This window comes from Tamandua tetradactyla, chromosome 7 (genome assembly GCF_023851605.1).
Source record: "Tamandua tetradactyla isolate mTamTet1 chromosome 7, mTamTet1.pri, whole genome shotgun sequence".
Lineage (NCBI taxonomy): Eukaryota > Metazoa > Chordata > Mammalia > Pilosa > Myrmecophagidae > Tamandua > Tamandua tetradactyla.
Genome location: NC_135333.1, coordinates 49,228,067 through 49,253,840, shown reverse-complemented (window position 1 = coordinate 49,253,840; position 25,774 = coordinate 49,228,067). Strand labels below are relative to the sequence as shown.

At 40.2% G+C, this 25,774-nt stretch overlaps 1 protein-coding gene across 5 annotated transcripts in view; it reads right to left on the bottom strand.

The window, feature by feature from the left end:
- BEND7 (BEN domain containing 7) overlaps nucleotides 1–25,501 on the bottom strand; it is a 128,428-nt gene extending 102,927 nt beyond the window's left edge. Inside the window, exons 1-2 of one of the 5 annotated variants that reach the window (XM_077169388.1) lie at nucleotides 25,374–25,501; nucleotides 23,152–23,235 (exon numbers count right to left, since the gene is read on the bottom strand). In XM_077169388.1, the coding sequence (XP_077025503.1) occupies nucleotides 23,152–23,235; nucleotides 25,374–25,434 (145 nt within the window). In that variant the 5' untranslated portion in view covers nucleotides 25,435–25,501. Of the gene's footprint in view, nucleotides 1–19,638; nucleotides 20,987–23,151; nucleotides 23,236–25,373 lie in introns of those variants that run through there. The other 4 variants (XM_077169389.1, XM_077169392.1, XM_077169390.1 and 1 more) reach the window with 4 other exon arrangements.
- Nucleotides 25,502–25,774: the final 273 nt, after the last annotated feature.

Genomic DNA, 25,774 nt, shown 5'->3' with positions numbered 1-25,774 from the left:
CTGACCCTATGTCTTTACCTATGTGCCCTAGAACTCCTGTGAACAAATTCCCCCAGCATTTGCAAATGAACCTTCCTGCTTCAGTGCCAAAGTTAAAGGGTGGCTTTTCCCTAAGGACACTGTTTTTCTTTCCTTCCTTCTTTTCCTCCCTCCTTCCTTCCTGTCAGTTGTAGGTTTATAGAAAAATCATGCACAAAGTTCCCATATTACTCCCCAATATACACAGATGTCCTTGTTATTAACACTTTGCATTAGTGAGGTACCTTTGTTACAACTGATGAAACAGTATTGTAATTGTACTAACTACAGTCCGTAGTTTACAATAAGGGTCATTCTTTGTGTTTTACAGTTCAATGGTTTTTAAAAAATTTTATTCTAGCAACATATTTACAACCCAAAATTTCCCATTTTAACCACACTCAAATATACAATTCAATCGTGTTAATTACTTTCAGTGTCAAGCTACTATCACTACTATCCATTATGAAAGCTTTTCCATCACCCCAAGCAGAAGATCTGCACCAATTAAGCATCAACATCCAGCACTGCTTTTCTGAAATCTGAAAATTATTCATCTGCCATTTCCCTGGGGCTGGGGAGGAAAGGACCTGGCTTTCTTCTGGCTTCCCAAAACTTTACTACTTTAGCCCTTGGAAAAGTTCCTCTGTTTGAGGTTGATGCCACAGGGATGTGCTATCTTCCTTCTTCCTACATACCAGTTCTGTGTGTCAGGAACTTAAGATACATAAGGAGAAGTGGCAGGCAGTGAAGTTGAAATATATATTGAGGCCATCCCATTTAGAGGCATATATGCCAGATAAAGGAAGGAGATTCTTACTCTGGAGACAATGGGTTATTATTCAAGGTAATTTAAAATTAATTATCTCTTCTAATATAAGGATACTAAACAATCAGATATGTCCTTTAGATAATTCTGGTAAAACCGGTGTGGGTCCAAAAAACAATCAGAATGTTATTTCTAAAGGTAGGTGAGTGACTACAGCAGTCTTCACCAGGATTCTGAGGTAGGAATGGAGAGAGAAATTTTAAGAAGTCCAATCAATTGACTTGGTGACTGATTGGATGTGGGATGGAGCTGGGATGGTGAAGGAGAAGAACAAGTTACAGATAAGTCCAAGGTTTCTGTCTTGGGTAACTGAATGGAGACGGACACCATGATGAGAATTAGAGAAAGAAGTTTGCAGGAGGATGGGAAATATGTTTTTTATGAGAAAATCTGGACAATAAGCAGGCAACTAGAATTCAGTTGTAGATGATGAAGCAGTAGTACTTCAGTTCTAGTCCACTGGCAGTCTGCCCCTCTGGACTGAGTAAGTCCTCTGACAGTCACTAAATATTCATGAGGCAGAAGGACACCTTACAGAAAGATACTGAATTTCCTGTTTATCTAGCATGTAGACAGTACAAAAAGAAATCGTTTAAATATTAGACCACCTATGGCTTCATTTGCTGCTGAGCTGGTGAAGTGAGTCAAAACCTATTTGTTCTGCACTCCCTATTCCTACGGCCCCTCACCCTGAATCATTTCTGATACCTTGTTCTCTTTTTCCAATATCAGACCCATCAGCCAAGGTACCACACCTGGCACTGATAGCAGTATCTTAAAGAACTGAAGTCCAATTCTTCTACTGTATTCAGTATTGGTCAGACCTTTATTATAATATCAAGTTCAGCTTTGTCCTTCTGTTTTAAACAGGTTCTTGAGAAAATTAAGGAAATCATTAAAAAGTCAACAAAAAGATGGAAAGAACAAGAAAAGGTTAAAGAGCTGGGGTTAAGAAATAACTGATTATACTGAGTGACAATCATCTTCAACTACGCTACAGTTTTTTATATGTAGGACATTGCTCTTAATCAACAAGGACAATAGATTTTAAATGTAGCTTCCAGACTGGAGGTTAGGCAGCATATGGTTTTAAATAGTTAACCTGTACAGTTTATAACTACTAGAAACAGGGTACAGAAGTGCAAAAGCATCAGAGTAAGAGGTAACAAAAAGAATGCTTAGGCAAGGTTTTTGTGCTCAGGGTGTAGCTCTTTCAAACACAAACCTGAACAAATGAGTTTAATAGAAAAAGAATCTGAAGTAGACTCTGGGCTGAAAGAGGACCTAAGGTTGGCCTGCTCACTACAAACCCTTATCAAGCAGGGAGAAGTTCTCAAGGACTCCACTGGCTGCACTCAGGGAAAATAGCCATGTGTACAAGGGACACACAGGATGGAAGCAGCAAAAATTGGTCAGAAAATCACCAGTCTATGGCAAAGGGACCTTTTTTCCAACTGAAATCCTAAGTGGAAACCCAGAAAATAAAGAAAAGCAAAGCTCTGTTGAGTAGAGTGCACCAGAGCCCAAATTCCTGACACAGTCTCTGGAGTGCCTAAAAGAATCCCAAGGGCTCCAGCAACATAGTCTGAGCACCACTGAAAAGGGAAGGCAAAATGTGGCTACAGAGTCCTTTAAGTGGTCGAATCAAATATGATGGTAAAGGTTAACTAGACTGCAAACGTATTGCCACATGTTTTGAGGCTCTTGTTTCATTGAAACAAGAATGTGATTAGTTAAGCAGTTCAATGTATATATGACATTTCCACTTAAAGCACAACTAAGCTTCTTTTGAATCTATTTAGATAATATCAGTAAATATTTACTGTACTACTACTAAATAAGAGACACCGTGTGACTAAAGAAAGAAATATGAGATACAGTTTCTTTTCTTCAGGAGTTTACAGCCTAGCATGGGAGAAAAATGAATGCACATGCAACTCAAAGAACAACATCTTCTAAGGAATGGGTGGACAATGCTTGACCAGCACGGGCCAACTGCAGCCAGGGCAGGAGGAAGAGGCTCTTCATAACCACAAGGGACGTATATGAAGTCAGAACAGGGGTCTTAGCTGGAACTGGATGTTCCCAGCAGAAAGGGCAAAAGACACTTGAGACAGGTATCCAAGGCCCAAGGAGCAGAGAAATACTAGGAAATGAAGTAAGAGACAGCAACAGGTTATCATGTTTTATCTCATATTTGTCCCTCAAGAACACCTAAAGACCAACAAGAATAAATATCTCTGAGAAGTTTGGGGGTAAAGCCTTAAGAAAGAAATACAGAGCAAACTTTTCTCTGATGTCATTATGTTTTATCCTTAAAAATTAATGTAAATATTATCCTGTACTCTCGTTCTGTGTTTAATTTTAAAACAATGTCTACTAACCAATCTCGGAACGCAACTGACACACAAGAACATGTGCAACTTTCCCTAGTCCCTGGATCCACAATGGGTGCCCATTACTATGTTTGTCAGTTTTAGAAGCTCAGGATGGAAGGGTGGGTTGGACCATTACAGAGAGCAAAGGGCTGCCGCTTGGGAGTCAGGTTTTAAATGCTGTTCCCCCTTCCACTTTGCATGCATAAATACAGTCCATGATTGAACCAACAAAAACAAGACAATATGTGATAAATGCCTTAGCAATTGTATAAATCATAAGTATTTTGAGAATTGAGGACAGAAGTGATCCTTTAAAAGCGGGAGGATTGTAGGCTGCTTCATGAACAGGGCAAGATATTGAATTGGTCAAAGAGGGTACTTCTAAGCCACTTTTGGATGAAGAAGTGAAAAAAAGGAGTAACACTGAACAAAGATTCAAGGCAGAAAGAAAACAAACTGGGCAATTGTGAAAAGTTAATTTAGCTGGAGTTAAGGGGCAAAGTAAAAAACGGACTGAGAAGCTTCAGGGCTCTATAGAAGCTTTTAACAACTAGCAAGAACTGGCAGAAGCATCTTTCTAGAAATTCCGGAGAACAGTTAAAATATGAGTTAAAGGACCAGCACTGAATCAAGTAAAAGGCCACTTAAAAGCAGGAGGATCTCCTAGTATCCTGGCTGGCTTCTCCCCAAACCCTCCCTAACTTGGCTTAGAGCCGAGCTGCACTCCCAGTACAGATCCCTGGTCCTGGTTCCAGAGGGAGCAGAATAACCCTGAGGCACATACAGGGAGCATATATGCCTGGCCCAGTCTGTCTGGTGGTGGCCTGAGGGACTCACTGTCCCAGAACTTGCCCTACATATAGAAGGCAGCCCTTGTGCTCACCTACAAAACAAGGTGCTGCATGGAACAAGGAACTGCTGGCTGTGGTATATGCAGTTCCCAGACCACAAGAAATTTGTTTCCCAGAGAAGAGAAAACAATCATATTCATGTAAACAGAAGAATTCTAGGGTCACAGGTGTATGTCTAAGACAAGAGGCAGGCACAGAATGGATGAGAGAGGCCCATATACCTTGGCCTTGAGCTATTCTCTAAATTCACTGTATGGATAAGCCCTGAAGGAGAACACTCAAACAGGTTAATCTTCAAAGCTGGGAAAGGGGCTTGCTTTTTTTTTCTTTTCTTTTGTCAATGCCTGGCATTCAAGGAAAGCATAACATTAACTGGATATATGCAGCTTATGGAAAAGATGCCTCAAGGTCTAAATTCCAGTGATACCATCAAACTATAAAAATGTTGAGGTTTCAACAAAAGATCACAGAACAGAAAGTGATGGTCCAAGCAAAGGAGAAGATTAAAGCATTAGAAATCATCAATGAGAACCAGACTTAGGACATTCCAGACAAAGACGTAAAACAATGGTCTTAAATATGCTCAAAGAACTAAAGAAAAGTATGCACAAAGATCTAAAGGAAATCAGGAAAATAATAGGTGAACATACAGAAATTATCAACTGGGAGATGGAAATTATGAAAAGAAGCTAAGCAGAGCCGAAGAGCAGGGTAACAGAAATATAAAATTCCCTTGAGAGGTTCAACAGCAGATTTGTGATGGCAGAAGAAAGAATGAAAAAACTAGCAGGCAAGACAACTGAAATCATTCAGTCTGAGGAACAGAAAGAGGAAAAAAAAGAATGAAGAACAGCGAACAGAGCCTAAGGAACCTCTGGGATATCACCAAGTACACCAATATATGCATTATAGGAGGTCTAGAAGGAGAAGGAAGACAGAAGGGAGTAGAGAGAATAGTCAAAGAAATTATGACTAAAAATTCCCCAAATTAACAAGACACGAATATATATAGCCAAGACACTTAATGAACTCCAAACAGGATGAACCCAAACAGACCCTCACCACACCATGTTATAATTAAATGCTGAATGCCAAAGATAAAGAGTAAATTCTGAAAGCTACAAGAGAGAAGCAGCATGTCATATACAAAGGAATCTTAATAAGATTAAATGCCAATTTCTCATTGGAAACCATGGAGGCAAGAAGGCAGCATGAAGATATTTAAAGTGCTGTTGTCAACTAAGAATTTTGTAGCTAGCAAAACTGTCTTTCAAAATTGAAGGAGGAGGGTGGGCCATGGTGACTCAGCAGGCAGAGTTCTTGCCTGCCATGCTGGAGACCTGGGTTCAATTCTCAGTACCTGCCAATGTAAAAAAAAAAAAAAAATTGAGGGAGGAATAAAGACATTCCCAGATGAATAAAATATGAAAGACTTCATCATCACTAGATCAGTCCTACAAGAGATGCTAAAGAGAGTTCTGTATGTTGAAAAGAAAACCACTTAAAGAACTAAAGATCTCCAGTAAAGATAATGACATGGGTAAATATAAACGCCAGCACCACGGTGTTTCTTTTGTAAATCCACTTTTTACTTCCTACAAGATCTAAAAGGCAAATGCATACAAGATATTGACAACAAATGGTTTTGGACTCATGATGTATAAATTACGTATGTACTTTGTGACAATACATAAAGGTGGAGGACAAAGGAGTATAGGAAATAGTTTATGTACGTTACTGAAATTGATAAGTTGGTATCAAAGCAAGCGAGACTGTTTATAGATTTAAGATGTGAAATTAAGCTCCCTGGTAGTCTCAAAGAAAATATCAGTGAATATGCAAATTCATAGAAAGTACAGTACAGTTTACCAGGGTTGGGGGCCAGGGCAACGGGATTTAATGCAAAATGAGGGTAGGGTTTCTATTTGGAGTGAAAGGAAAATGACAGCACTAGATGGTGGTGAGGATACTGCAAAACTGTGAACGTGATTAATCCCACCGAATGCTATGCTTGGGAGGGGTAGAAATGGGAAGATTTATGTTGTCTACATGTTACCAGAATTTTTTCAAAATGAAAAAGAAACTAAAGGGATAACAATTAAGTGCAATACATGATACTGGATGGGATTAAGAATGAAGGAGAAAAGCCTCAAAAGGACATTATTGGGACATAAATTGGAATACAGAACATAAACTTTATATCAACATTAAATTTCTTGAACTTGATAACTGCATTTAAGGTGGTTACAGAAGTGAATATCTTTGTTCATGGGAAATGTACCTGGAAGTATTATGCATTCAAAGAATATTATAAGTGCAAACTGTTCTCACATGTTCAGGAGAGGGAAAGAGGGAGAGAGAGAGTAAGAGAGCATGCACAAAGGTGGCAAAATGTTAACACTGGTGGATTTGAGTGTTAGGGGACAATATATTGGAGTTCTCTGTATGGGGTTTCTATTATTTTTGTAACTGTTCTGTAAGTTTGAAATTATTTCAAAATAAAAAGTTAAAAAAAAAAAAAGGACCATGAAGTTGGATTTTATTCTGAAAGCGTCAGGAAATCAAGGAGGGTTCTTCATAAGAGAGTGATAAGACGCAACTAGAATTAACGAACTAATTCAAAGAACTTATCTATTTATCTCTCCCCTGGATATTCTTATACCATGGAAAACTAACATATTTTGTAATAAATATAACATGGCTATCTAAATGAATGTACCTATGATGTGTAATTCTATCCACCATTAAGTGAAGAGATCTGAAATCACCACTTCAAGTAATGCTATAAAATAATCAAGCCAGGGGGTGCAAGGATAGTTCAGTGGTAGAATTCTCTCTTGCCATATGGGAGATCTGGATTCTATTCCCAGCCCATGCACTTCCCAAAACAAACAAACAAGCAAGCAAACAAACAAAAATTCAACAAATGGTGCTACACTAATGGGATACTCACATGGGACCCTGCCATACAGCATACAAAATAATAATAATAATAATAATCAAGCCAAATAATTAAACTTTCGAATGAACAGAAGAGCCTTTATAAATCTATAAAAAGATGAATACTCTTAATAGAAAAAAATGGGTTAAGGCCCTAAACATGTCATTTGTAGGAGAAATAAATGATCAATAAATGTATTAAATCTCTTAATCTTATTATTTGTAAATGTAATGAAAATTAAACAACGTGAAATTCTTTGTATATTAATCTTGTAAAGACTATAGATTCACAATGCCCATTTTTGGTGAAGGCATGATGTTACAGTTACTTTCATAGGCTGCTGCTGAGGGGTTTAATTTGGCAAAACCTTTCTGGAGTGAAATCTGGCAAATCCACTTATAAGAATTTATCCTATAGTCAAATAAAAACCCATGACACATCTACAAGAATATTAATTGCATTATTTTGTCAGTGAAAATGTAGAAACTAAATATTCATCAAGAGGGGATTAAATAAACAAATTACAATATATCTCTGTAGCAAAATCATGGCATATCTTTAAATACCTGGAAAAAATGAAATAGACCCTTATGTAGTCATTTGGAAGTATGTGCATGGAGTGCAGATTAGTTCCTTCACCATCAGACACCCAGGACTTCACTCTGCCTGGGACACTATAGGCATTTGATACACGTGGAATAAATGGAAACTCAGTTACCAAAAAAAGCATTTATATAGCATCATTCCATTTTCTTTTTTTGTAAAATAGATATACATATATACTTACACACTATCATTAATAGTGGTTATCTCTAGAGGGTGTGATCAGGAAGTGAGCTTTCACGTTTTTTACTTCATAGCTCATTGTCAAGTTTATAAATTTTAACTTTAAATACTGCTTTGAAATGATGTTACTTTTTTGAAGAATAAATTACTCTAGAGGAATTATGTAAATCTTTTTCCTTTGGTATTCTGAAGTTGAGTATAAGGCAGCTAATAGTGGCAGCTTTGGACATGGAAATATCTTTCATAACATGACCCAATAAGGGTGAAGTGGAGCAGGAACAAGTAAAAGGTGGCTAGAGATAGCCTAAGAAAGCTGAGAAAAGAGGTTGTCAAGGTGTGTAGGATATGCAACCCCTGGAAACATGCCTATGATCATTTTCTCTTGAAACTGCTTACAAATCATGTCTTTCTTTTTTTTTTTTAAGGTATTTGGAAATATTGGGGGAGGGGCTGTGAAATGCATTAAAACCACCATTTATGGAGCACTTTCTATGTGCCAAACGCTCTCCCTATAGTTAATCCTGATAACAAGCTAAGAGTCAGGAGCATGGATGTTTACATTTTCTGAACTGGATCTGTCAGGCTCCGAGGTCCCATTTTTTCACAACTCAAATAGCTAGCCAAATGGCAGGAAGGACCCTATTCACAAGACCATCAAGCTGTATGGTATCTAGGAAGCTGTCATGACATGTGCTGGGTGCTGTTTAAACTAGTTAGCACCTTAACCACCTAGTTAGGTTAACACACATGAGAGAAATCAATGAAATCGATGAACCAAACTATCTTTATTATGGTAAAATGAATGCAAATCATTTTATTTGCTCTCAACTATGATGAACCAAATCCCAAAACCATTCCTAAGAGTAGACTTTGCATAATAATTGTTCTAAAATAAATATATTTTGTTTTTAGGACTCAGACTTAATTGCATTGCATTGAATCAAGAAGAATGGGGTTTAGATATTTCCTTTTGAATTGGAAACTTGAATCATGTGAATCTTATTGGTTCTACAAAAGCCAAAGATTAAAACTTGGAAAATGTGCAATAAGAATGCAATAGTGTTCATGCTTTTTTGAAACATAAAGCAAAAGTCTTCAAAGGCTGACTGTATACATGGGAAAATATAAGAAGATTGGAGATTAAGAGGTACTTCAAAATTCATACAATATTATAATCAAAATCTTGCCTTTACACCATAAAAGATAACATTTCATAACTTGCTGTTTGAAAAAAAACAGCTCTTTTCAATATAACTTAAAATGCTGATCCTTTGCCACACTGTACAGAAAACTTCTAAAAGAACCCCAATACAGAATAGCAAATCTCCCTTCCCTACTGAGATGCTAATTTACACAAATAAATCAGCTAATATGAACATAATGAGGTACCCACTGCTTTACACTTCATTTTAATTTCTAAAATACTGAAAGTTAAATACACACGCTGCTGCACAGTTTCATCTCCAATGTAAAGAATATTAACGATGATAAAAAGGGATCCAACACAGTGCCTTTTTCTTCCAAAGATCTCAAGAAACTCTGCTAACTTTCAATCCAAAGGCACCTGTGAAGTGGTAGTTTCCCTAAATAAACCTAAGCTCTAGGGGCAAGGTACTGATGGCTGAAATAAGTGGCTTTCAAACTTCTGAACATGCTTTACAGATAGAACTGCATTTTTCATGATGCTCTAGAACCCACAACATATATATACTCCATATCTGATCATCTACATATGGGGACTCTCCAATCTAGCCTCCCACCTAGACCTCACCTCAGGGCCCCGCATTTACATATTCAATTGCCTTCTGGACATTTCAAAATTAACCTTAAAATCATATCCATAATGTATATCTTTCCAGACCATTACCAAGCCATAACAAATGACACCAACTATGTCCAAGTCAGAAACCCAGAAATTATCCCACTTCGCCTCCTTTCCACAGCAAATTAATCACTGAGTCCTGTTTATTATAGCTCTTAAATTACTTCTGACCCCCTCCACTTCTCTCCACCTCCATTCCCATTATCACTTGATGGGTAGTGCCAAAAGCCCTCCCCCTCCAATCTATATGCCACCCTGAAGCCAGAGTGATCTTTCTAAACTGTCAGTCCGATTCCATCACACACCATCTTAGGATGCCAAAATGCTTAGGATAGAGCTCCACACCAACAGGCTCACAAGGTCCTGGCCCTCTGGCCTCTGGGTCCATGTCTGCTGCTAGGCTCTTGCCTCAACTCCTCCTTGTTCCATACTGGTTCCTTCGCTCATGCTGCACATTAATTCACCTGGAGAACTTCTAATATATACCAGTGCTCAGGCCTCACTTCAAAACAATTAAATCAGAATCTAATTAGTGGCAGTCAGAGACCCTCTGCCCTGGACATCATGAAGTCCTTTTAGTTTTTCAGAAGGGCTCTCACTTTCTGGCCTCCAAGCACACTTCTGCCCCCTCTCTCCACCTCCATACTCATCCTTGAGGTCTCAGCTAACATGTCATCACTACCCCAAGGGTTCTTTTCCTTAATCCTCCAGATCTGGCAAGACCACTGTTCTATTTGAATGCTTTTTTTTTTTTTACATGGGCAGGCACCGGGAATTGAACCCAGGTCCTCTGGCATGTCAGGCAAGCATTCTTGCCTGCTGAGCCACCGTGGCCTGCCCTTGAATGTTTTCTTATAAATGCTTTCCAGAAGGATCATATTTTATCTTCATCCTCTTCCTAGTTCATCAAAGCTGGCAGAAGGGGGACAGTTTCCCCTCCCTAACATATGAGACAACTACTTTTGCCCCGAATGACCAAATTAAACAAAAGGAAGATGGATCAGATCTGGGCCATGTATGCCTTGCTGCTCCAAAGTCGAGTTAAACAGTGGAACACTAAACTTAGGGAGAAATGCTCGAGCTCACACTCCGGCAGCAAGCCCTTTGTAGCCATATTTCACACAGTGCATATTAAGGAACCCATTCAAGTCTTGCTAGTAATAGAAAAAATTATATATGTGCAATGAGAATGAGTTAATATTAACACAAGAACCTTAACTTTTGCATCTCCTGATTTTTCAGTTTTAAGTTGTACCTTAACCTTGCAATTTTTTTTTTACATTTCTATGTAGGCGTAAAGCCATATATGAATATATGAGATATAGTTCCATTAAACATACAAGTAACTTCATAGTCTTATATTGCGTCAACTTTTTCTGTAAAAATACATTGTTAAGGATATAATTCTGGAACAGAATAAATTCTTGGAATTACTGAGTAACTTATGTACCATACCGCTATTCCAAGAACACATTACTTATTTTATCATGACAAAGTAAAGTTATTAATCATCTGGCTTCCATTCCAACAATGAGAAATACCGTGAGAGGCACAGGCACCTGCATTCCATCTCAGCTCAACTTTATATCATCCATAAGCATCTCTGTTTTGGACACCTTATCGAAACAAATGCTCAGAGAATCCTCTATGCAGCATTTGATTTTATGAAACCATAAAAGTTCCTCGCTGTTAATTACAGAGACAAATGTCTCATCACACATTTGGTTACCAGATAGTATAATTAGTTTTCCCCATTAACCTTTCAGATACAGAATTTGATTTCCAAGTAAAAAACATCATAAAACCCTAGGACTGCAAATAACAGTATATTTCTACATGTTTGAAAAAAAATTGCAATACTAAGAAAATAATTTTAGGGATTCTTATTTACAAGGATACTGAGTGTCTGAAACAGTGAAAAGAAATCTGTCTAAACTTCCTAATGACTTTAAAATATACTCTCAAGAAGGCATGTTTAATAAGTAGTCCTTTGTACAGGAGGGAGGCACAGAAACTGACTGCCAATGGGATGCGCCCTTTGATCTCCTTCAAAGATATGGTGATGAGCTGAATTTGCCTGTGGAGCCTCTCATTTGCTCCCCCTACATACTAGCATCTGTGAGACACCTGACAGGGGAGGGTGCTCCATCCTTGGCAATGGAATTTTTTTTTCTGTTTAAAGCTAAATTGCCCACACAATATCTGAGCCTACCACCGTGGCCTGTGTCATGGTCAGGTTCATGTGTCAATTTGGTCAGGTGGTGGTACCCATTTGATTGGGCAAGTGCTGGCCTATCTGTTGCTATGAGGACATTTCATAGAATTAAATCATGATCATGCTGGCTGCATCAACAGCTGACTCCATTTGTAATCAGCCAAGGGGAGTATTTTCTGCAATGAGTGACATTTAATCTAATCAATGGAATGCTTCCAAGGAGGATTCAGAAGAGACAGTTTCTCTTTTCCTGCTTCGGCTGGTGAGCTCTCCTGTGGAGCTCATCTATACCCTCCATCAGAGCATCAGCGTCACAGCCTACCCTATGGATTTTGGACTCTTTGTTCCCACAGTCACGTGAGACACTTTTATAAATCTTATATTTATGGATATTTCCTGTTGATTCTGTTTCTCTAGAGAACCCTAACTAATACAGCCTGCTATAGACCAAGCAATAGACAGGGTTCATGCAGGGTTGCCTATGCAGAGTATCTTTGAAAGTCATAATGACTAGACTAGATGGGGTGCTCCTGACGTTTATGTACATTTATGCTACCATCACTTAGAGCCTGGGAACAAAACCTCATGTAATGCATAGGGCAGCCCTGCATAAGAAAACATCTCACTTGAAAATCCACTCAGAGCAGCGGATAAAGGGTAGTAACTTAAGTTTCAACATGTTGAACATGGTAAGCATTCATTTATTCAAAAATAGTGTGGCTCTACAGTATGTCAGGAACTGTGCACTGGGAATAGAATAGGCCTTTAAAACAAAGCCTTCCCTGAAGGACTTCAAGTTGAGACCAGAGGGATAAATAAAGGATCATACAGACAAAGGTAGTTCAGATCTTTCTACACAGAGACCAGCAGAGTCCACCACTTTATATCAAATTTAATATTGAACCCCTTATGCATTCATTGGCATGTACTGAGGTTTGTCCTATGGCTAGCACAGTGCTAGGCAGTGGGGAAGCAGAAATAGTCCTTAGGGCGTTTACAATCCTGAAGGAGAGATATATTAGCTAACTAGTAATTCCTTTGCTTTGATGATGCTGTAGAAGGGTAAAGGGTGGGGGTGGGGGGGGATGAGACAAGACTAGCTAAAGAAAGTTATAGCAACTTGGAGCCTGAAAGCTCAGAGCCAACAGGGAGGATGGATAGAAGCATAGCTCCCAAGCAGAAGCAGGTGTTGTGCAGCTATTGAAGCATGAGTGTGTATGGCTTACACATGAGAAGTAGGGCTCATTCCATTCCCGAATTAAAAGGGGTTTATTATGGCTAAAGCATGAGGGAGGAAGGCTGTGACAAGGAAAGTACACGAAATCAGCCTGAAAAATAGACAGGTTTCAGTTCATGCAGGGCCTTATCTGTCAGGCTAGAGAGTTTGGTTCTTCACCTGAAAGCAATAGGCACTGAAGACTTTCAAACTGGGGAGCAACTTCCCAACACTTTAAGAACCCAAAGTAACCACTGTAGTCAGGGTTCACAACTCTTCCCAGCCCACCTCTTCCTGCAACTGCAGATGCATTCCTCTCCAGGTAGACGCCTCTCCGATAATCTGTTACTTGTGAGAAAAACAGACTTCCTGTGTCAATGTCCTACATCATTTATTTTTAACTTTGAGACATAAAACACACTGCTCCAAGATTTTTATTTTATTGTATATCTGGCCACACTATTTTATCTCAAATGTAAAATCTATATTCCCATGGGAACCAGAGAGGCTAAATTATCACCACTTTCCTTAGATTCTGCCCTTTGTGGAGATATATTTTTTTAATGATTTGGTCATCATCAGTTTAGAAAATGTATAACTATATAGCTTTTACAATGTGACCGAGTGATTGTGAAAACCTTGTGGATGATGCTCCTTTTATCGAGAATATGAAGAGATGAGTAAAAGAATAAAGACAAAAAAAAAATAATGGTGGGGGTAGGAGATAATGGGTAAAAAAATGGGGTAGATTGCAATACTAGTGGTCAAGGAGAGGGAAGGGTAAGGGATATGGGATATATGGGTCTTTCCTTTTTATTTCTTTTTCTAGAGTGATGCAAATGTTCTAAAAATGGTTATGATGATGAAAACACAACTATGTGATGATACTGTGAGCCACTGATTGTACACTTTAGGTGGATAGTATGGTGCATAAAGATATCTCAACAAAAATTTTTTAAAAAAAGATGTGCTTCAAAATTCAAGACAAAAAATCCCAACTGTCTACTCTCGTTTAGTATACTACAGATGCTTCTCCAAGTTAGATGAGGCATATTTTAGTTTATCTCACTAAATTTCTCTGAAAGTTCAACATAGCACTTTATCTTAAAACAAATCTTCAGAGACCTATTCAACAGTGTCTAAGATATTCATGCATTTAAATAAAAAATATCTGAGGAACCTCTTCTTTGAGTACCTCTTTATGAACATTAACACTGTGCTAAGTGCTCCCAGGTCTCATCTGCGCTCTAGGATCTCCCAACTCATGTCAGAGGACATAGTGCAAACAGTCACACTTCCACATGGCAATGGGCACAGTGAGGAAGGCCCCTGCATGGCCACCTGGAGCGTACTAAAGCCACTCGCAAAAATAAGTAAATATCAGGTAATACATGGCATGTGACATATAACACAAGTTATTATTCTGTTCTGAGGTTTTCAGAGGAAAAGGCAATCTGTAACTTGGAAGAAGACTGAGAACGCAGTGTTTTCCAGGTTGAAGAAATGCCTTAGCACATAGTATTTCCCATGTGCTATGGGAGAACCTGATGAGGTGGTTAGGATCAAGATCATTATTCTACAGTCTCTTCAATAAATGGTGCCTAGAGAACTGGATATCCACATGCAAAAGAATGAAGGAGGATCTATATCTCATACCCTATACAAAAATAAACTCAAAATGGATCAAAGATCTAAACATTAGTTCTAAGACCATAAAACTGTTAGAAGAAAATGTAGAGAAATATAAATCTTATAATAGGAGGTAGTTTCCTAGATCTTAGGCCCATAGCACAAGCATTGAAGAAGGAAATAGATAAATGGGAACTCCCCAAAATTAAACACTTTTGTGCATCAAAGAACTTTGTCAAGAAAGTAAAAAGACAGCCTACACAACGGGAGGTAATATTTGGAAATGGTGTATCAGGTAAGGGTCTAGTATCCGGAATATCTAAAGAGATTGTTCAACTCAACAGCAAAAAGACAAACAAGCCAATTGCAAAATGGGCAAAAGACATGAACAGACACTTCTCAGAAGAGGAAATACAAATGGCCAAAAGGCACATGAAAAGATGCTCAACTTCATGGCTATTAGGGAAATGCGAATCAAAACTACAATGAGATATCATCTCACACCCACCAGGCATTGATAATAGCCATTATCAATAAAACAGAAAACGACAAGTGCTAGAGAAGATGTGGAAAAAGAGGCACACTTAACCACTGTTGGTGGGAATGTCAAATGGTACAACCACTGTGGAAGGGACTTTGCCAGTTCCTCAATAAGCTAAGTAGAGAACTGCCATATGAACCGGCAATACCTTGCTAGGTATCTACTCAGAGGACATGAGGGCAAGGGCACAAATGGACATGTGCACACCAATGTTTATAGCAGCATTATTTACAATTGCCAAGAGATGGAAACAACCCAAACGTCCATCAACAGATGAGTGGCTAAACAAGCTGTGGTATATACATACGATGGAATATTATACAGCTGTAAAACAGAATAAAATTATGAAGTATGGATGGACCTTGAGGATATTATGCTGAATGAGATTAGCCAGAAACAAAAGGACTATCATACGAACTAACATTAATGAATGAATTTCAGTTAAGAACTGAGACCATCAGGAGATAGAAATAGAGTAGATATTGGGGAATACAAGCTAAAGGGATACTGATTATGCAACAGTACTGATCGTAAAAATTCAGAAATGGATAGCACAATACTACCTAACTGTAATACAATAATATTAGTACACTGTATGAAGCTGAATGGGAGAATGATAGAGGGAGGAGGAAATCCCTAGAGTGTATAATGATAGTGACTAAATGTACAAATTAAAAAATGTTCTTGCATAAGGAAGAACAAAGGAATATCAATATTGCAGGGTGTTGAAAACAGATGGCAATTCATATTTTAAAACTTTAACTTATGTGTGAGAGACTAAAAAAAAATGTTTTTTTAATTTGGTACAAAATTTATAAATTGACTAGTGCATCTCCTAATATACATATAGGATAGTTTAACTGAACACCATAAGTACATGAACCCTTGAATAGGGCATGAGATTTTGTAGATTTGTCCAGAATGATGCCCTGATAAATCCCAGAGTAATTTGAACAGTGAATAAAAAAGTATTTGCAAAGTCCCCTTGGGGGAATGGTGAGAAAGAGGGAAAATTCAACTTCCACATTTGGAGGCCTGATATCTCACAAGCAGTAAGGATAACAAAATCAAAAGGCCAAACCTTTAATCTTGGGGTTTATTCGTATGAAATATATCCCCACAAAGCGTAGGCTAAGCCTATTTAAAACTAGGCCTAAAAGTCACCCCCAGAGAATCTCTTTTGCTGCTCAGATGCAGCCTTTCTGTCAGCCAACACGGCAAGCAAACTCACTGCCCTCCCCCTCTTTACATGGGAATGAAATCCTAGAATGAGCTGGGACTCAGCATCAAGGGATTGAGAAAACTTTCTCAATTGAAAGGGAGAAGAGAGAAATGAGACAAAATAAACTGTCAGTGGCTGAAAGACTTCAAATAGAGTTGAGAGGTTATCCTGGAGGTAATTCTTATGCATTATACAGATAACCTCTTTTTAGTTTAAGGTGTATTAGAGAGGCTAGAGGGAAGTGCCTGAAACTGTAGGGCTGTGTTCCAGTAGCCATGTTTCTTTAAGATGACTATATAACGATATAGCTCTCGCAAAGTGGCTGTGTGATTGTGAAAACCTTGTTCTGATGCTCCTATTATCTATGGTATGGATAGATGAGTAAAAACTATGGATTAAAAATAAATAAATAATAGGGGGAAGAAATGTTAAAAATAAATTGGGTAGAGGGAAATACTAGTGGTCAATGAGAAGGAGGGTAAGGGGTATGGTATGTTTTTGCTCTTGTCTTTTTCCTTCTTTTTCTGGAGTGATGTAAATATTCTGAGAAATGATCATGGTGATGAACATAAAACTATGTGATGATACTGTGAGCCACTGATTGCATACCAAGTATGGAATGTTCACACGTTAAGAATGTTTGTGTTGTATACTGATTGGTTTTATTAATAAATTTTTTTTAAAAGATCATTATTCTATAAAGAAAACCACTCAAGAGTTCTGCTCCACATGTCATCAACAGTGAACCTAAAATTCAAACCAAGGTTTTCTGAGTGTAAATCTGACTTCTCCCCACTGTGCTATACCAACTGCAAAAGCTTCCAGACCTAGGTAGTATCCCAATTAAGCTCAAAAGGCTGACAGGACAGGATTTTAACAGATGGAGTGAGGCATGGTACAAGACTGGAGACTGTGGAGGAAAAGGGCCCGATTAAAGGAGACGAGAATGGAGGAAGGCACATAGGAGACAGGATAAAGAGACTAGATAGGCACAAGCAGATGTTGTAAGGAAGGGAGAAGAGGGAGATAGGGTAGAAAGGTAAGCTAGCAATAGAAAGCCAACAGAAAAAGGAGGAAGAGAAAGTGCCTTGCTTTCTCACAGGCAGCATAACAGAGCAGAATGAAGATCTGAGTCCAAATCCTGGTTCCTAATGACAGCTCTGTGAACTCAGGGAGATGCCCACTGCTAAAGATCCATTTTTTTTTCTCACCTAGAAACAGGAGTACCAATCCCTTCTTCTGAGAACTGGTGTGGGGTAAAATGAGATACATGTTTAGGAAGTGCCATGGACAGGGCAGGGGAAACAGGAAGCTCAGCTCCTTTTTTCCAAACAGGCCCTGGACTTTTTCATGTTAAAGCTGACTGCTTTCTCTCAACAAGAGGCACCTCCTTTCACATCTGGAATGTCAAGAAGTCCTGCTTTGCCGGGAAACAGATTGGTGGACATAAAGTTGGAGACAGGGAGACAGATTAAGGTCAGACTGAGGGTTCTAAACACTCAATTAAGGGATTCAAATTTGATTCTAGAATCCCTGAGAAGCATCTGACAGGAGAGAGGGTGATCAGTTACCTCATGGGGCACAGATTTCTGGCAGCTTTGACAAAGTGAAGAGAGTTCAGAACTTCGTGTCAAAAGGCCTGCTTTTAAACAGTAGTCAACCAGTAATTACCATATGACCTTAGACAAATCACTTTCATCTCTGAGTTCAGCTTCCCATTTGTAAAACGTAACAAATATGGCCCTTGGTGGAGCTATAACTATCACCTAACTAATACTGAAAGTACTTAGACAGTCAGAGCTAAATAAATAAGTATGAGAAGAAAAAGTGCCACAGTGCAGGACCAACTGACAACTGACTCCTAAACTTTAATAAGTGAGATCAAAGAACCTCCAAGTTTGCATCTCCGGCTATATAAACACATTCGTGTGTGTGCATTTATTCAAAGAAGCCCTTGGTGCTCTCAAAAGGCTCTTTACAATTTGACTTTGCTTGTGACTGTTCCGGAACCATGTTTTGGACCTATAAGGAGATAAAATTTTTACTGCTGCATGAACCCCTAGAAATCATCTAGACCAGTGGACTTTAAATTGTGACTGAGGGGCCCTGAAAGTTCTGCAGATGCCTGCAAAGGTGAGAGACAGAAGTGCTCTGGGTCTCCTCAGGCTACTTAGACAGTTCCATTCCCCAGCTCCCAACAGTTGTATCTATTAGGACTTCTACATGGGAGTTCATTCAACAAAGCCTCTTGGGCAGTTAAGGGTATGGTTTTGGGGTTGGGAGACAAACGGGTCCTGGTCAGCACCCTAGCTGTCAATGGCTAACTTTGTGAGCTTCTCAGACTCCTAATCTATACAGTGGGACTAAAATCTTTCTCATGACAGTGAGTGGTCACCATACAGGAGCCCTCAGCACAGTGCTCTGGTGCATGAGAAGCTCCTGATAAGCCACACCTGCTACCACTGACCACATTCCTAAACCCAAGAGACATTCTCGCTTTCTGCCCTACCCCTTCACGTTACCAACAAAACAAGGGAACTAATGTGGAAAAGGGCAGGACACAGCACACAGTACTGAGGTGCTGGCAGCCAAGGTTCTGGGGGAAGAGCAGAGGTGAAAGGCTGTCACTTCCCAAGGATGTGCCTCTTAGGAGCTCTTACTCTCCTCTCTTATGGGCCCTCATTTTATTTAGAGAAGACGGCTTCTCTCTTGTGTGAGAAGTTGGGGTCTCCTCTACTCTAGGTGAAGCACTCTCCCGTTTTACCTACAGACTTGCCCAATTTTCCAGAGAGAATTACCTTTGGTTAGGAGCTAAAACCCTATCCTGGGAACCCTAGGGAGAGTGGCTGTCATCAAGAAAGCCACTGAAAAGAGATTTAAAAATTGAGAACTCTTGACCCTGCCATATTAGCATGGCTACTATTCGAAGTACTGCTTGTACTCAAAGTTGTATAATTGAATGGAACATTAAAAACAGCATCTAGAACAGGACCTGGCACGTAATTGGGATGCAATAAATATTTGTTGAGTGAATAAGTGAACGAGAGGCTGAACATCTGAAGAATAAGTATGTTTCAAATGTACATACTATAATAGCAAATCTATACCAAAATCCAATGTGTAACAAGAGATTTTATTTAATGTTCATATTATTGTTATGAATAATAACTTGTCACATTAAAATACTCACTGTTCTCAAGGTGCCCTGCTACCACCTAAGGTCTCCTTGATGATCGCTGAGTGTGCCGGGTAGAAGGTGAAGAGCTCTGGAGAGGATTCCAGGGTTCATTCAGCCCAGGTTCTGCTATTGCTGAGCAAGTACCTGGATGCTGAGCTTCAGCTTCCCACCTATGAAATGGGAACAACAGGAGGTGCCCTAACCACCGCACAGGTACACTGTGAGAGTTGAATGAAGTACCAGATGCGAAAGCACTTTCTAAACTGTAAAGTGCAACCCTCACTTACAGCCCAATTATAATGGGGCCATGGCTCTCCCTTTGCTTGCATAACCCTCCCTCCTGGACCCTTCTCCATAGTTCAAGGTCTAGGCTTTTCAGAGCTCTCTGACCTGCCCCGAATTTGATCTTTCCCTTCCAACTCTGCTTCTGCTCCTTTTCTTAGCCGTTGACATTTGTCTTTCAATCACCGTCCACACAAAGAAGCAGGTGGTTCAGTGGGGTGTTTCAAGCTCAGGCATACTGCACTAGATTCCGGCTTCCGAACTGACAGGCCAGTGGTAGGTTATCTAAGCCTTACCTATAAAATGGGGATATCCACAATTCCTACAGATTTGCCATGAGGAGTAAATGAGGTAATTCATGTTCTCAGCTCAAGGCCTTGCATACAGTAAGTGCGCAAACAACGTTGCTCCTGAACTGTTTCTTGAAATGTCCTCTCTTCCAATTTGTATTCTAATCCTTGAGAGGAAGGTCCCTGCCCTACCTCTTTCACTGATTACCCCCAACTCCACTCCAGTTCCAGAAAAGTGCTGAGTTCACCGTATGTTCTCATAAAATACTTGGTGAATTTATTAAAATGAGTTATCGTTTTCCTAAAGAGTACTCAAATCTTTATCATATTCCCATCAGAGCCAGCTTGAAGATGTCAGTGTACACAGGTTGAAGCGCCCTTTTTTGATACTATTAACAGATTAAAAATACAAGAGTGACTCCCAGCACACTTACCCAGGCCACTTACAATTGAACTAGCGAGGACACCTACTGAGCTGCCCTACCATGTCAGATGCACTGTGTTAGTTGAACAGCCTAAAAATATTCCAAAAAGTAAATTTGATGTGGGAAACTCTGCCAAATTCTGGAAACTCTGCCAAGTTGTGGAGCATTCCCCACCATATCCAGTGACATGAATTTTAATCTTAAGACACAGAAAATCCTACACAGCATCTTTAGATCTATGTTTTAAAACACAGTGAATTACAGATCAAATAGTTCTTCTGGTATTTGGGTGACAAATGCCCACAGACATCATAAATCTTATGTAAAATTCTATACTGTAATAAATAATATTATGAGACGACTCTAATATTACAATTTATAATATTATAAAATAAACATAATTAAATCTATGCTTTGAAAAGAATAACTATTAATTTTAAAATATCATTTCAAAACACTATTAACATTCTTATAATTTCAGAACAGCTATTCCCAATTGCTTTAGAATTTATGTTTGTATAATCATTTGTTCTTCCAGTACCTTTTCTTAATTGACCTAGAGATCACAAAACAAAAAAGTTCTTTGGAAATCATGTCACTTTTTCCCTAGAATAAGCAGAAAATGAGGAAATAACCCATGGCACACTTCTCTGCTGTTCAATCCTCTGTCTCTTGATACCTAAGGCCTTCCTGACCAATAACTTTGAAAACTCATGCCAAGCCTGGTCCCTCTTTGATATTCTCATGTCTTCCTCACCTTAGGCTAGGAAAGGGGTTAAGGTCTGCCACTGCTGAGAGTTGACATCTTACTGAATTCAGGGCACTTGCACCCTTCCTGTTCTTCAGCTTCCACTCTTTCATATACAAAAATTATCAGACTGTATAGCATCTTTATTTTCCAAGTACACAACAGAAAGGGGGGGAGACCTGTTTCTTTGGAGAATAACTAATCAAGGACATGATGTTCCACTTTTTATGATAATTGTTAAATTTGCTATGACTACAAATTCTTCATTTCAAACGACTAAACTGAGTGGTACTTAAAAACAGAATTCCAACTGATCAAGTTTTGGGAACTGAAAAAAGTACAATCCAGGAATATTCTTTCTGGTCACAGAATTTCACTTGATTATTCACATTTTGGCTTTTATATCTCTTAACAACAAATAGGTGTCCGAAAGCAGTGCTGGCGGGAGTACTACTCTCTGCCTTGCTGGAAAGATCTGAATGGGATGATGGCTTGGGTAAAATGTGCTAATACTTCCCTTTTCTTTTACCTAAATTCTCAGGTCTATCTCTTCCTTCAAGCAAAACAAAGAGATCCAGGTGACAGAACAATCTACCCTCAGGTTTCCCTGTTGTTTTCATTTATAGCACTATTCACCCTTGGCCTGCTTTAAGCCGCAACCCTACCTTCCCCAGTCCTATCAACTCTTCCCAGTGATAAGGCAATTCTGGCCCTTGCTTTTAAATCACTCATGTCCTCACGTCTTTGTTGGGTTGCTTCCAAGCCTTGTCCTACTGCGGGGGGGGGGGGGGGGGGGGGGGGGGGGGGGCGTGGTGTGTGTGCAGAGGTGTGTCCAGAATGGGGAAGGTTGAAGCCAATGCCACCATTTACTCTCCATTCCTATCATATGGGTCCTGCACTCTAGGGGCAAAATCCTAAGTAGTTTAATTTTTGCCTCATGGCCTACAAATAACAAACTGCACAGGTAAGATCCCAAAACCTACACCTAGAAAGAGTGGAAACATTTCTGGCCACCTACCTATTCATCATGCAGCTACACTTGTTCAAAGGACTCAGATGCTGATTTTGCTCTGCTTTTTCCCTGAGGTGAACTGGGAATGAGGAAGGTAGGAAAAAGCATGTCTGTTTTCTCAGTCCAAAAAGTTGATGTGAAATGAACACAAAGCCAGAAGAATGAGGTAGAGCTACTTGGTGATACCTAGGACCATCAAGAGGTGGTTAAGCCGGCAATCACACTTTTATTTTCCCTATGCTCTCTGACTGTAGATTTAATTTAATTTTGTCATGGCAGGATTAGCAAGCAGGCCACAGAGGTGAAGGGACATTATAATAAGACAGAACATTAATCCTCTAACCCACCCAAGGCAGAAGCAAAACCAAACAAATAGCAGCTTCCTGGAAATTGAATTTCTGTTATCCAGATGTCAAAGATGTAATACCCCAATTACACAAACTATTGCCAGTGAAGCATGCCAGCGAATATGCAATGTAAATGGGGTGAGCGCAGAGCCATGAAACTGCACACTCAGCATCTGGCTCTGAGAGTGAGTGATAATTAGCACTGTGTGTAGACACTAATAAACATTTATGTCTGAAATTACAACTTTTAGCAATGTTAATAAGGGATATATTGGCAATCTGTAAAATAAAAGGTCTTGAAAAGAATGTCATACATTCAGCAATAGCAGACATTTCCCGTTCCAGCACAATCTTTTTTTCCCCCTCTAATTGCAAATGGCCACACTGCTTTGCTGTGAAATTAACTGACATGAAAACCTACCTAAAAAAATGGGTTGTGTCTCTTTGGCCTCCCCATTAACATCGCTGCTGAATTCTGAGATCTTATACACCTCATGGTGATAATCTGGGATGAGAAAACAACCAAAAATTAGAATTCTAATGACTTGCAAGATATTAAATAAGCACTAAAGGCTAGACTCTCATCATATCTAGACTATCATAATCTCTGTTTTAATTTATATAATTTTCAAGAACTAGTTAACCACGGAAGTTGACAAAAGTCAATAACAATCTCTAAAAAACTTTGCCTATTCTGATGAAAGTACACAAAGTTGAAACATTACTTTTAGAAAACAGCTTTGCTTGATCACTGTTTACACAGTAAAATTTGCCCACAAATGTTAATTACTAGACTTCTTTTCTTTCGTTTGAGAAATATGTTTATAAAGAAAAGAAAAATCTTGCCCATTCATTGGCCCAGGAGGTTTCCAAACTTATCTCCACAACCCATCTTTTAGGTGTAGCAACAGTATTGCTTCAGGGTTGCCTGACACTGTTTTCTCAGTTTATCTGAAAAATCGCAGTCTTTAAGCAGCTTAAAGGCAAGTACACGTGACAAGTACGGATTTGTTATTTCAAATCTAGCATAATTTGGATAAGAAAGCAAGATTTTCATCTTTCACACAAGTGAATCTTTCCCATTCAGCTTCTGCACTTTAATATGTTTATTTTCTAAAAATGTACCTGCAGAGCAAAGAATCAGGCCCATAAGTTAAAAAAAGAAAGAAAAGAAAAACTAGCTCTGTCAAACTTCAAAATACATATTTTACAAGCCTCTCTGCAGAGGCTCCTGAGCTTTGGCAGTCTTCTATTTCTAAAAAATAGGGTCATTTAGCTATGAGAATATAGGTGCCGCCTTAACAGCTATTTCCTTTTTTTTTTTTGGCCTTAATCCTCCCAGGCCAATTTCTACAGAACTACTGTCACCTTTAAGATAAGGCAATATCTGAGGTCACAAATAAAGCAGCCCACATGCCTGAATGAATCAGATCACTCCAAGAGGCTAGTGGTGTATGGAGAGACTTTTAAAGTTCAAGTCACTGAGTATTCCACACTGCTGGGGGAAAAAAATTACACAGAAAGAGGAAAGAGCCAAATATTTTCAATAGGTAAAACCATGTTAGGCCTTTTCATTATGCAGTATCGGAACAAAATTGAGGGAAAACAAACATGAGTAGATCTTTGAAATGTCTATCATCAAACCATTTCTAAACAAAGTGAAAGCAGGCTTCGTGGAATCTCTACTACTGTTAGCTTAGTTTGAGAAACTCTATGACTTGCAACAGTCCTCTAATTTTCCCCCCTTCCGAGGTTGCTAACACAGGTTTGGTTTGCTCTGTACTCGGATGCCATTGCTAGATAAGACACCAGAGGGAAAGTAGACACGTCTGAGGCTTTGTTTTGACCTCAAGCTGATGCAAAGAAGACACTGAAATAGGATGGTTCTGAACATACTGGAACCTGTGGACACTACAATGAAAAAAGTCAACTGCGTCTCGCCGAAGAAGAGACGAGGCATTTCCACGGATATATTTTTAAGCCTGTTCTTACGCTTCGTCCTCATCATTTTTTTAAAAAGTCCCATCAAGAAAATAAACACTCTAACAAGTAGGTGAACAGACAGAGACAAGGCTCTATTCCACTTCGCCCTCCTCTAATAAAAGAGCTCAAGCCCAAAGGCTGCGGTGTACACCTGTTAAGTCGCCAGGGACTAGATGGATCTTATTTATTTATTTTATTATTATTTTTTTTACGATACTTGTCTGACCGGTAAGTGATCTGTTCGAGAACACCTTTCCAATCCAAGTCACAGAGCTGGGAAAGATGTAGGATGGCCACAATTCGTAGTCGGGCTGTGCTGCTTCCGCTGCCTCCAGTACCTTTCCCGTCGCCTCCGGGAGGACGACCGCACCCCGAGGGCACCGCGGGGTCCCCGGCCCAGGCTTTGTCTGCCCCCGGCGCTGCCCTCGGGCCTGTTTACGGTTCGCATACCTGCACCCCACCCGCCAACTTTGCCCGCGGCCCCCGCCCCCAGCCGCAGCCCGGGAGGGAGTTTGGGGGTCCGCGGGGTGAGGCCTCCGAGGGAGCCCGGGGCCCAGGGTTGTCCGCGTCGCCCCGGGTCCCCAGATCCCGGACCCCGGTCCGGACCCTCCCGAAACGCTTCACCCCAGCCGGGTCCCGACCCCGGCGCGGCCCCCTCACCTCGGCTCCCCAGTTTGAAGCTCTGCGATTTCCTGCTTCTCCTCCTCTCGGAGAACTCCATGGTGCCGGCGGGCGGCGCGGGTCCGCGGGGAGAGGAAAGGCGCGCGGCCGGCCCGAGCGGCGTCGGCCCTCGTCGCGGCGGGAGGCAGCTGCCTGGGGAGAGGCGCCGTCCTCCTCCTCGCCGCCCCCGGCTCCCGAGCACGCCCGGCCCCGTCCAATTTCTCCTTTTTCAAAGCGGATCCGAAGCGGAACTTTCCGCGGCGGCCGCGCTGGGGCGGGCGGAGGGCGCCGGCGGCTCAGGGCGCTCGCTGGGCGCAGCCTCCGGACTGACGCGGCGGCGGCGGCGGCGGCGGCCGGGGGAGGGAGGGGAGGCGGCCCCGGGGACGCGGCGGCCGGGGAGG